This window comes from Urocitellus parryii, chromosome 9 (genome assembly GCF_045843805.1).
Source record: "Urocitellus parryii isolate mUroPar1 chromosome 9, mUroPar1.hap1, whole genome shotgun sequence".
In the NCBI taxonomy this organism is placed as follows: domain Eukaryota; kingdom Metazoa; phylum Chordata; class Mammalia; order Rodentia; family Sciuridae; genus Urocitellus; species Urocitellus parryii.
Window position 1 is genome coordinate 22550696 of NC_135539.1, and position 13403 is coordinate 22564098.

At 44.7% G+C, this 13403-nt stretch overlaps 1 protein-coding gene across 1 annotated transcript in view; it reads left to right on the forward strand.

The window, feature by feature from the left end:
• The window catches only part of Crcp (CGRP receptor component), a 33397-nt gene extending 20730 nt beyond the window's left edge, over positions 1–12667 (forward strand). The window contains exons 5-6 of the mRNA XM_026400371.2: positions 6615–6672; positions 12432–12667. Of these exons, the coding sequence (XP_026256156.1) occupies positions 6615–6672; positions 12432–12581 (208 nt within the window). The 3' untranslated portion in view covers positions 12582–12667. The remainder of the gene's footprint in view (positions 1–6614; positions 6673–12431) is intronic.
• The last annotated feature ends 736 nt before the right edge of the window (positions 12668–13403 follow it).

Here is a 13403-nt window from a genome sequence, read left to right on the forward strand (position 1 = left end):
TGCCTAACATGCCCTGGGTTCAATTCCTAGCATTGCAAATAATAATAACAACAACAATAATAAATAATAAATTGGCCCTCTGACTACTAGAGCAGAAGCTGCAATCAGGGTTGCACAACACAGGAGAGGGAGCCAGCAAACTTTTTTCTTCATGGCTAGGTCCTGGCTCCTGGCCCCAGTGCCTAGTGACCCAGGGGCTGCTTGCCCAGTACCATCAAGACTTATACCATCTTGTGCTAGTCAGTGCAGTTTAAGAGAGGAATTCCATTTATAATAGGAATTTCTGAAGTCCCCTTTAATTTTTATATCTGAGTATCCCAAATAAGTTTTGTTTTTCACCATTGGCTCAGGGAAAGGAGATCCAAAATGTACCCATAACAGACCTGGTTCTATTAGTGTAGCTGGGGCTCCATTAATTTTCTTAAATCTCTCCACTGCTAGAGTCCTTGAGGGTAGCAGAGGAACCATGTTTCATATGACTTCATAGTGTTATTCAGCAAAATGATAGGGTTGGAACTTAACTCAAAATCCCTTTGATAATATGTTTCACATAATTTTTTTCTACATTGTGTTACTTCCCCTCCCAGAACATTTGTTTCTTTAACCTTTTTACTTTTTGCTTGAGGCATTTTGTCTTCAAGGGTCTGTCGCCTGGTTTATAGTCCAGCTCTCATTCTGAGATAGTGATGTCTGCGACGGTCAGAGAGGACTTTCCTTTACAGCCCAGCTTACTTAGTCTGTAAAGAACATTAGAACCCCTAAAAGGAGTCCTGTGCTCAGACTACTCTAGGTCTTGATACTACATTTGGGACATATACCTCTAGGACCAGAAAAACTCAGAGTAAATGGGTAGATGGTTAAGTTTCCCTAGTATATAGAGTCTGATTACCCTGTCTGCCATGCGTGCGGCCTGGGTTCGATCCTCAGCACCACATACCGACAAAGATGTTGTGTCCGCCAAGAACTAAAAAATAATAAATAAAAAATAAATAAATTAAAAAAAATATTTCTTTCTCTCTCTCTAAAAAAAAGAAGTGGCAGTAGCTTTATTATAAAGAAGTCAACCAGATGCAGGTGAGGAAATGTTTCCTCAGCAGGGGGAGTACCCTGAGCTGAGTAAGACATGGACTCAGAAGCTAGTTGGGTGACTTCTTCCAGTGTGGGAAGTTTGGGTAAATGGGATATGCGCTCTTAGGGAGAATAGAGCTATGGCTTAGAGACCAGCTGAGACCAGATTTCAGGTGGCCATCAGGGTTCATACCAAGACATGTAGGGAGAGGAGGGCTATATGCAGGATACCGGGGTGATGCTGTTTGCCATTTATTTATTTAGGTACTGGGGATTGAACTCAGGGTTGCTTAACCACTGAGCCACATCCCCAGCCTTTATTTTATTTGCTAATTTATATGTGGTGCTGAGAATTGAAACCAGTGCCTCGCACATGATAGATAAGTGCTCTACCTCTGAACCACAACCCCAGCCAATCCTCAGCCCTTTTTATTTATCTTTTTTTTTAATATTTATTTTTTATGTGTAGTTGGACACAGTGCCTTTATTTTATTTATTTATTTTTATGTGGTGCAGAGGATCAAACCTAGGGCCTTGCATGTGCTACACGAGCACTCTACCGTTGAGCTACAACCCCAGCCCCAGCCAGCCCTTTTTATTTTTTATTTTGAGATGGTCTCGCTAAGTTACTGAGGCTGGTTTTGAATTTGTGATCCTCCTGCCTCAGCTTCTTGAGCTCAGGGGATTATAGGCAGTGGCACACCAGCTTGTTTATGCCTTGTAAAAGATAGATAGAAAAAGTGGCAGCCCTGTCTTTTGACAGATGCCTTTGTCCTACAATCAAGAGGTCAAAGTGGCCTTTAAAAACGGTGAGGAGCCCTCAGACATCTTAAAATAGATACCGTCAATCCCCGGCACAGTGGCACATGCCTATAATCCCAGCAGAGTGGGAGGCTGAGGCAGGAAGATGACAAATTTGGAGCCAACCTCAGCAATTTAGCAAGGCCCTAAGCAACTTAGCAAGACCTTGTCTTTAAATTAAATATAAAAAGCTATGGGGATGTGACCCAGTGGTTAAGTACTCCTGGATTCAATCCCTGATATCAAAAAAAAAAAAAAAAAAAAAAAAGAGATACAGTCAGTCATGTTTGCCTTGGGAGTGGGTGAGAGGGAAGAGTTGGAGACATCTGGTCTCCAGGCTTCAAGCCTGGATGTTTGGCTCTTCACCCATATGAGGAGTACAAAGGGCTGTTGGTCTGTCGGGTCACCCAGGGACATGTCCAGCTCAGAGGGTCTGAGTGGAGATGTGCTGTCAGCACGGAGGTGTGGCTCTGTTCATGTACCTTGAAGACATTGGATTTTGGGGGCACAAACTGTAGTAGCTGTTGAGATTGTGAGGTGTGGGTGAGGAACTTGGGGGGAGGGTCAGAAGGTGCAGGGTGCACTGTGGGATGACAGAGACAAGCAAGAGAAGAGGAACCCAGGGAGAGCGAGAACTGGGGAAGAGTGACGCTGTGGGATCCTAGGGAGAGACTGGTCAGCAGTGTCAAATGGCACAGTCAGAATAGACTGGAGATCACTGGGTGAACTGAGAAACAAGGAAGAAGGTGGAAACAGTGGAAATAAGTTGGGCTATAGAGATGGTGGGAGAGTTTCTTCTGAGCCTGTAGCACACAGGTCTGTGGTTTTACTCCAGCAGTGCACGGCTTTGTGGTATGGGACAGGAATTTCCTTGGTTGGCCCAGAGTTGGGGGTCTTTCAGAGTGTGGCATTGAGCTTTTCCAGGAGTTCAGAGCCTAGCAGAATAAGGACAGTTGGAATTGCATTCTGCTGCTTTGGCAGATTGGGAGAGGAGATACTCTTTTGTTCCGCTATACCTTTTTTCTGTTCCTATTCTTTTTTTTTTTTTTAAATCCATACTGTTGTGTGGTTGCAAAACAAGAAATTCAGAAAAGCCACTGGTAGTTTTGTTTTGCACAAGGGCTCAGATTCCATCTCACCTGGGCCTTCAGCACTGCCTCTGGTCTTCTCTTGGGGCCTCACCTCACCAGATTCTCTGCAGCATCTGGTCCATGTTGTCCTTCACTCCCAGCCCTCCCGGGGTCGCTTCACTTGTGCTTCCCTAGAGGTGGTCCAGAAAGCAGTCACACCTTTCAGAGCCCCTCTCCATGTTCCTGTGATCTTGGTGGAGCACCAGCCCACAGTCATTCTTCAGTCCCTACAACCCAGTTGTCAACACCACTGTCACCAGTGAACTGCTTACACAGACTGCCAGTGACCTCTTTGGGCAAATTCAGGACTTCTTCACTATTAACCTCCTTACTTCCCTATAGCACTTAACATTGCTGGTGATCCCTCTGCTTGATATGTCCTCTCTGGGCTTCTCTGACACCATCCCAGGTTGTCTTCTCTCCTGTCCCTGAAGTGGAGGTATTCTGTGCTGCTCTGCCCTGGGTCTTCATCTGCTCCACAGTTGGTTTTGGGTCACAGAGTGGTTTCACTTATTAACTTTCTTTGCATGTCTAGCTCTGGTCTTTTTTTTTTTTTTTTTTTTTTTTAGTTAATTCTAGACCAGATTTGATAAACTCTTTGACAGACACTTATTCATAATAGTCATTAGACTTCTACAAACAGTTTTAAATAATTTTTTTCCCAAGCATTGAGGCTAACCTCGACTCTCCTGCTTCCTTCACCCTGCCTCATCCCCACTCTTGCTAGGCAGGTGGCAGATCTGGATGATTCTTCCTGAGGGTGACCAGGAGCATTTTGTGTGTCAGGTTCTCACTGCCATTCCTCCTGCCGCTGCTGCTGGGTTCACAACCTCACCTTCTCACCTGGGAGTCTTCCAGTGGTTTCTGCATTTGTCCTGGAACTGCTGCCAGCACCAGCCAGAGTGCGGTGTTCCTTTCCTTGGTTGCCGCTCAGTTCTACAAAGTAGCGTCCAGCCTCAGTCTTGTACATTCCTAGCAACCTAAAACTCTGAAAACTCGTACTGTTCTAGGTATTCACCTTTGTTCTTGCTCTTCCATCTCTTTACCCTAGAAAATCCTTCAGGGCCCCATGCAAAGGTCATCTGTTTTGTGAGGTCCCCTTTTTGAGTCTAGAGTCAGTAAGGGATTAGGAGGAGGAGAGCAGGACTACAGTTGCCTTAGGAATGGCCACCATTTACAGAAGCACTGTTGTGGGACGGCCTCTTGAAGAACGCTTTCCCTGTTGTCACATTTCTGCCAGAGTCAGAGGTCCGGAGCTTGAGCTTTGGTGCAGAGCCCAGTTCTTCCTGTACTAGCTGTGTAGCTGTGGACAGGTTATTTCCTGTCTCGGCCTCAGTTGAGTCCAAGGGTTAAATGTGATAGCCACGTGGAAACAAGCAATAGACGGTTGCTGCTGACAAACTCAGTAGGAGATTATCAGCCCTCATGACCCTCTCCTGAGTGCTAAGCTCTGTTACGAACCCTGTTTCACCCGTGGTGGACTGGATCCAGGACACTGAGTGACTTGATCTGCTTCTCCCAGCACGTGGCTGCAGGAGTGACAACTTGTCTTCTCACTCACAGTGTGTCTGAGTGCAGTGAACCTTGCTGAACTGAATCGCAAGATGGGTCTGAATCTCCAGAGTTGGAGAGGGGGAACTTTAGAAATTACCCCTGTGGGTCGGGCTCCAAATTCCTTAATAGGACGCCCATAGCCCAAGAGTTAATAACAAGAATAAACAAATGGGACTTACTTAAACTAAAAAGTTTTTTCTCAGCAAGAGAAACAATAAGAGAGGTAAATAGAGAGCCTACGTCCTGGGAACAAATTTTTACCCCTCACATTTCAGATAGAGCCCTAATATCCAGAATATACAAAGAACTCAAAAAATTAAACAATAAGATAACAAATAACCCAATCAACAAATGGGCCAAGGACCTGAACAGACACTTCACAGAGGAGGACATACAATCAATCAACAAGTACATGAAAAAATGCTCACCATCTCTAGCAGTCAGAGAAATGCAAATCAAAACCACCCTAAGATACCATCTCACTCCAGTAAAATTGGCAGCCATTATGAAATCAAACAACAATAAGTGTTGTCGAGGATGTGGGGAAAAGGGTACACTTGTACATTGCTGGTGGGACTGCAAATTGGTAAGGTTAATTTGGAAAGCAGTATGGAGATTCCTGGGAAAGCTGGGAATGGATCCACCATTTGACCCAGCTATCGCCCTTCTCGGACTATTCCCTGAGGATCTTAAAAGAGATCTATACTATACTATAGGGATACTGCCACATCAATGATCATAGCTGCACAATTCACAATAGCTAGACTGTGGTACCAACCTAGATGCCCTTCAATAGATGAATGGATAAAAAAATGTGGCATCCATACACAAATGGAGTATTACGAAGCACTAAAAAGTGACAAAATCATGGAATTTGCAGGGAAATGGATGGCATTAGAGCAGATTATGCTAATCGAAGGTAGCCAATCCTTAAAAAACAAATGCCAAATGTCTTCTTTGATTTAAAGAGAGCAACTAAGAACAGAACAGGGAGGAAGAGCATGAGAAAAAGATTAACATTAAACAGAGACGAGTGGGGGGAGAGAAGGGGAGAGAGAATGGAAAGCATATGGAAATGGTAGGAGACCCTCAATGTTACACAAAATTACATATAAGAGGTTGTGAGGGAAATGGGGGGGGAAACAAGGGAGAGAATTGAACAACAGCAGATGAGGTAGGGAGGGAAGATGGGAGGGGAGGGGAGGGGGGATAGTAGGGGATAGGAAAGGTAGCAAAATACAACAGTCACTAATATGCCATTATGTAAAAATGTGAGTGTGTAACCGATGTGATTCTGCAATTTGTATTTGGGGTAAAAATGGGAGTTCATCACCCACTTGAGTCAAATGTATGAAAGATGATATATCATGAGCTTTGTAATGTTTTGAACAACCAATAAAAAAAAAAAAAGAAATTACCCCTGTGCAGGGGTGGCAATTAAAGTCCCCTTTCTTTTGAAGCCCTTTCACCTTTTCAACCCCACCAGCAGTAGCTGTGTGTGCCTTTGTGACCGAAGAGACATGTTCTCTTTCACCCTTTTCTGAAATTTTTATTTTGGAAATTTTCATATATTCATCTTCTTTCCCCCAAATGGCTTATAACCTCTTTATAATTTTGTGTATTAATTTCTGTCCCTTTATAGTCTGTTTTTTTGTTGTTGTTATTGTGTTTTTTTCCTAAGATAGCAGATCAAATCTTAGTAACATTTTATCTTATTCTCAAAAAGATATTTTCAACCATCTCTAAGTAATGACCAACCAATATATTTGTTTATTTTATTTAAATTGGATTAAGAAAGTACTATTTTCTTCACGTTTTCTAGATGAAGCATACTATGTCAAATGTGGTTTTTAAAACCATACCTTTCCTGTCGCTCCATTTCTTGCCATTCCTTCCCTCTGCCTTTTAGGGCCCTGGAACACACCTGTGCCTGCACTTTCCTGTTGCCTTCTCTCATTTTACAGCTGAGCCAACAGGGGGCCTCCTTACAGTGTGTCTCAGTTCATGTCTGACCAAGCCCAGGGTATAAGAGTCTAAATGCTCTGTGCTTTCTCCTGACAGGGCTGAAAAGCTGCAGCTGCTGAATCACAGGCCTGTGACTGCTGTTGAGATCCAGCTGGTGAGTGAGAATCTTGGGCTCCAGAGTGTTTTCTGGGTCTGGAATCTGGAAGGGCTAAGCAGGAACTGCAGTTGTTTTGAAGAGGCTGCCCAGTCCCCGTTTTGTAAGAGAAAAGCGACCTCACCAGTTTGATCCTAGTTAGAATAGACTTAGAGAAAGTGCAGGAATTGGAGGAGGTTTGATTTCTCCCGTGGAGTTTGGCAGCTCTTTGCTGTCCTATTCTGGCCATTGTTTCCCTGCAGTGGTTATCATTGGCCAGATGTTGCATGAAAACATTAAACTCTGCCTAGTGGAGGTTATCTCCCCCTGTCCCTCCTTTCCTGGTTAGTGGTGTATGTGTACGTTTTCCCACACACTCATCCACTCTCCTGGCCTCATCTCTTCAGCCAGAAACCTGGAAGTCATCTCTCCCCTCATCTCACATTTAGTGAGTCCCCTCTGCTGTTGCTCCCACCTCCCACTTGCCTATTCTTTCTTCTCTCCCTGCTTCACGGCATTGATTTCTGTTATTGTTTCTTAGCCCTCCTCTTGCAGTTGTCCTCCCTCGTTCTCCCTGCCTCCTATGTGATCCCCTGCAGTTCCTTCCTCTGTGCCACGATCATAGATCATCTTTTAAGCCACAAGTGTGATTGCATTTCTCTGTACAGAGCTATTCGGTGGAGCCAGCATTTGTAAATTCCACATCGGAAATTTGCTTTAGAACTGGGGAGGGCGGCCAGATTGGGAGCCCCGAGGTGGTACGAGGAGACCGTGAAAATGAGGTCCAGTGATAAAGGAGTGACTGATCTGCTGGTATACCGAAGCAGCTTCCTTCTGGGCGTGGCAGCATGCTTCAGTAAGCTACAGGTACTGAGCAGAGTCTCTGACCATCATTAAAAAAACTTCAGTCTAGAGAGTTAATACAACAGCAGTAAAGACATTTCTGCCGGGCAGGTGACGCATGCCTATAATCCCAGTGGCTTAGGAGGCTGAGGCAAGAGGATTGTAAATTCAAAGCCAGCCTCAGCAAAAGTTAAGCAACTCAGTGAGACCCTGTCTCTGAATAAAATACAAAATAGGGCTGGGGATGTGGCTCAGTGGTTGAGTGCCCCTGAGTTCAATCCCTGGTACCCTCCCCCTCCAAAAAAAGAATAAAGCCATTTCCAAAGTTACTTTTATAGAAGTACTCAGCTTTTTGTGAAATTCTCCATAGAAAAGTATGTAAGAAAATGATTTAAAAAAAAAAAAACAACAAAACGTATGTTCTCTGGATTCTCTTGTTGCAGTTTTTCTTCAGAATTTTGACTAAAACCCTCATTTTCTTCCCAGAGTTGTTGCTGTTCTTCAACATGTGCCCAAAAATAAATTAGAAAAATTCCTTCCATTAGCATGCCTTTCTGGATGAATTGGCCTTTAGGCTAAATAGAGGTAATTTTTTTTTAAAGTATTCTCATTATTCTGATACTTTAGACTGTTGGGAGATTCAATTTACAGGACAGAAAAAAACAAAACAGTAAGAAACTAATCCCTGCCCCTCAGGGTCACAGATCACATGTCTTGTCTCCTCCAGCTTTAACCAGCAGCACATGGTACTCAAGCTGAGAACAGATGGAGAAGAGGAGGACAGCATGACCTCATCCCAGAGTCCATAGAAAGTTCTGTCATTAGTTGGTCAGATTAGCTGGACTTAGTGCCCTCACCCTTGTGTAGGAAGGGACAGTGTTCTCTCCACTTAGCCCAGAGGTTTGGAGTGTGGCCAATTAGGTCTCATTCAGAACCTCCCCTTCGTTCCTCCAAGCCATGTACTTTTGTCCCGTGTATTAACAGGGTTCTGGAGAGAGAGATGAAAGGATTTGGAGAGTGGGTCATGTGATTATGGAGGCCTAGAAGTTTCACAGACCTGGGGTACCAGCAACGTGGCTCAGTCCATATATGAAGGCCTCAGAACCAGGGAAGCTAATCAGGTGACTCGGAGACTGAAGGCTGAGAATCCAGGGGCTGCTGGTGTGAGTCCTGAGGTCCAGACACCACAGGACCTAGAGTTCTAATGTCCAAGGATAGGAGAAGACTGTCCCAGCTTCAGGAGGGAGAGTCCATGGCGTCCCCAGCCAGCTGGATGGTGCTTACCGACCTCAAAGGTGGATTTCCCCCTCCACCCACCAGCTCACACACCAGTCTTCCAGGAGCACCCTCACAGACATGACCAGAGCAGTGCCTTGCCAGTCCTCTAGGTGTTCTCGGTACAGTCAAGTTGACACCTGAAGTCAGCTGACACAGCTGGAGAGAAGAAAGTCTCTTCTCCCGTTCTCAGAGAGGTGGGCCTTGATCAAAACTCTTTCTGAGCAGTCGGACTGTTGCATAGCCAGATTCCTCCCATCCTAGGGTCTAGCTGCAGAAGGTAGCAGGTCATTTACCAGGGCCTCTAGCCCCATTTCCTCACTACAGACAGATGAGAAGGGAGGCATTCACAGTGGAAATGCAAGGACTAGAGACTTACTCTGTGTTGAACTCAGCACTATGGGTCTTCCTTGGTCCAGAAAGTATCCTGGCTCCCAGTGCTTTTTGGTATTGGGTTGGGAGCAGGCCTCTTGGAAGCTGAGACTCGCTGGTCTGGTTGTGCCTTGACAGTGGGAAGTGGGGCTGTCTCATGGCTTCTAGCACTCCCTGCCTAGCTTAAAGACACTGATGCGCCTTCTCTTTGCTTTGGTTTTACCTTGGAGAAAGCTGCAGTCGAAGAAGGTAGTCCACTGTTGTTAACATAGGGAGAAGTGACTGTTGGGGCCACAGGTTGGGCATCCCTTGTCCAAGATGCTTGGGACCACAGTGTTTTTCATTTTGGAATATTTGTATGTACGTGATGATACTCTGGGGACAGGCCCGCGTCTTTACCCAGGCTGTTCACGCTTCATAGCACCCTGTGCTACGTCTTTGCTGAGCCTCCATTGTAACTACAGGCTGTCGCATGCGGTCAGTGCAGGCTTTTCCACTGGAGGTATCATGTTGGCACTCAGAAAGGGCTAGATTTTAGGGCATTTCAGGTTTCAGGTAAGTTTCACTCTAATTAGGGTTTCACCTCTTTTTGAGGAAAGGAATGCATTAGGCTTGGCACCTTAAAATGAGAAACAGCCATGTTTGGAGTCCCAGCCCAGTTGGACAGACCCTGGGGATTAATATAATCATTGTATGAAATAAAAATTTATCATGACCCATCTGCCAGTACTTTGGATAGCTAACTTAATTTGCCTTTATATTCTGAACAACTGGAAACCCTTGGTATCAGAGAATATTAGTGTGCTGCTTTGTGCTTCCTTATTCAGGCTCTGTTTCTCTGTGTTGGAAGGAAAAGGTGAGGCATGGTGTAGCTGTCATTTATTCCACTGATCCAAGAGCTGTTAATACATTTTTTTCTAAAACTTCTTTGTGTATATTTTATTTAGCTCAATGCAGCTTAGGATTTCTTCTTGTGACTGGGGAAAAAAAAAGTTTTCTGACTGTGATGACCCCTGGGGTTTGGGTGCTGGCAGAAGCTTCTGCTCTTACCAGGTTTGCCATTTTGCTGATAAACACAGCTAGGTTACACCTGATCAGAGTTGCATGTGCCAAGCCAGAGACGAGGATGGAAGAAGGTGGCCTCTCTGGTTTTCTAAAGAAGAAGGCCCCCAGAGGACACATAGCCAGACTTTCAAACCAGTGGGCTGTAGTCTGTGTATAGCATCTTTGAGAGAGGAAAATGGTTAACCTCCTGTGGAGGCCATGGCATTCTAGACTGAGCTGCCATTTAGCACCAGAAGACCTCAAGCCTACTCGTTGAGGCCCAAGTGAAGTTTTTCTTAGAAAAAAACTCCCATATCCTGACTGTGTGCAGGGCTTTGGAGAAACACTGGTGTCTGTGATTGGAGGAGGGCCTCCTACACAGGGAAGCACTGTAAACTATTGGGAGGCTCTTTCTCAGCTGTCCAGACCAATGACTTTACACCTGGAGACATTCTTTTGTTGTAAAATAAAAAACAAATTGTGTGTCTCCCTGCTTCCCTCATTCTTTGAGGGAGTCTATATTTGATTACTGCTGTCACAGGACCTAATTTTGCATGTCTAATTTTATTTTTTATTTATTTATTTATTTTTAATATTTATTTTTTAGTTTTCGGCAAACACAACATCTTTGTTTGTATGTGGTGCTGAGGATCAAACCCGGGCCGCACGCATGCCAGGCGAGCGCGCTACCGCTTGAGCCACATCCCCAGCCCCAACATGTCTAATTTTAAAAATGCATTTTTGAACTGGGCATGGTGGAACACACCTGTAATTCTAGCTACTGAGGCAGGAGGATCACAAGTTCAAGGCCAGCCTGGGAAAATCACACCCTTTCTCAAAATTAAAAAATAAAAAGAGCTGGGGATGTAGCTCAGTAGTAAAGCACTCTGGGTTCAATTTCCAATACAACAAAAATAAATAAGGATGGGCTGGGGTTGTGACTCAGTGGCAGAGCACTTGCCTAGCACATGAGAGGCACTGGGTTCCATCCTCAGTACCATATAAAAATAAATAAAATAAAGGTATGGTGTTCATCTACTAAAAACCAAATATTTGGAAAAGATGTACTTTTGAGGATTGTTCTTGATCAGCAAAGAAGTTGCATTTTACTGAGCCACTGAATCTTCAGAAAACGTCATTGTATTTCACTGCATGAAGGGAAGTAGCTGCCATTGGTTTGCTCAGGATCTTTCCCACTGTGATACCAGGGACAATTTTCTAGTTGTTGAGAAGCTGTTTGGCTGCTTTGTCAGGAGAGAGTGGTGTGCTCTTGGACTTGTCTGCTAACTTCTCTAATTTTTGTGCTATCATCTTGAAATAGGACAGTCAGACAGAGATTCTCTGAGGACTGTAAGCCTTGTTTTAAATCTGCCAGGATTTCTTTCTGGAATTCCTTTGGTACCTGTTGCCAGGTTTCAAGAGATTGCTGTGATACATACCATAGAACAGGCCCTCAGTCAGGAAGGTGGAGTCGAGAAAGGTGTGGTGACAGATGGTCCAGGCCCACTTGTGTACAGATTCTGTTCAAGATCCAAACCATCATGTGAAGAGTGTGAGGTGGTGGGCACTAGACTCGAGTGGGCGTGGCTTCAGATTCCAGTTCTGCCCCTGGCTAGGATTGCTGTGAGGGTTAAAAGAAGATAGTAGTCTTCATGCACAATGTGCATCCCCAGGTACATGGGAGGCCCCCCAAGGGATCTCCTGAGTGCTAGTAAGAATTAGGAGAAAGAGGAGTTATAGATACAGTTGATCAAGGTACAGATGTGTTTATAAAGTGCTGTTTCACTCCCCAGAGGTGGATTTTCTTTGCACAAAAAATCATTCATATCTGTATGTGGAAGTGGATGAGTATAGAATAATTAGGGGGTTTTTTTGGTTTTTTGAGAGTTTTTTTTTTTTTTAAAGATGAACATAATATTTTTCCTTTATTTTTTATGTGGTGCTGAGGATTGAAACCAGTGCCTCACATGTGTGAGGCAAGCATTCTACCACTGAGCTATAACCTCAGCCCTTGATTAGGTTTTTTTGTTTGTTTGTTTTTGTTTTAATATGATCCTGCAAGTTGCAATTTGAGCATTTGCACTGACATGTCCTGGGATGGGACCTGGCTTTGCCCTACCCTGGAGCCTAGATGAAGAGGCTCCTGGGGACCAGGTGGCTCAGGACCCTGATGCTGAACTCTGGGAAGGGTGGGGCAGGATGGCTAGGCTCACTGTGACTCATGAAGACTTTCTTTCCTTGGGCAGATGGTGGAAGAGAGTGAAGAGCGGCTCACGGAGGAGCAGATTGAAGCTCTTCTCCACACTGTCATGAGCATTCTACCTGCAGGGCCAGAGGCTGAGCAGACAAAGAATGCCAGTAGCGATGCGGCAATGGATGAAGAGGACCCAGCATAGAGAAGCCCGGTGGCCATTTCCTGGACATACAAAGGATTGCTTATTTGACTTTACCCTCTATCCCAATAGGCCCAATTTCATGGTTAGTTGGGGGAAAAAAAATCACAAAAATAAGCTGAAAAGAAATGTCTGTGCCTCAGGGAGAAGAAACATGGTGGAGGCAGCTGAGGTTGTCAGGGCAGAGAGCTGAAGAGGGGAGAACAACGACTGGACCTCTCTGTGGTAGAAATACTTCCTCTGTGGCCTTTGCCACAGCTGTGGGAGGTCTGTATACACAGATGGCAAAATGCTCTTGCCTTTGATGGGCTCTGTCTTAATGAATTTAATCTGCTTCCCTAGGAACTTCCCAAGTCCCAAGCTCAGTGTGCTGTTGGGATGTGAGCTGAACTGTGAGAACAATTAGCTGGCTCAAGACTCCCAGAGCAGCACATAGTGGCTCTAGATTAAAATGAACCACAAAGTTGGCTCACCTTAAAGGAACTTCCTTGAGAGCAGAGATAAGAAAAAGAGATAAGACTGTGTCCAGCCTGCCCTTCTGAGGTTTTCTAAATGCCCCTTTCTTTTGCCCAAACAGACTTTGTTTACTGACCTACTAATGAGTCTTGAATGTTAGAGACCAGCTCATTCCAATTCAAGGCAGAAATTCTAAACAGTATGACAGTGGCAACAGGAATACTGTGTTGGCTATCTTTCTGACTGAGTCAGCAGCCCAGGCCACACAGTGCCTGTTGAGACCAGGTGAGCTTTGTTTGCATGATGGGCAAGTCATTTACACCTTTAAAAGGGGCACAGTTATGTAGCTCTTTTGTGAACAGATCATGT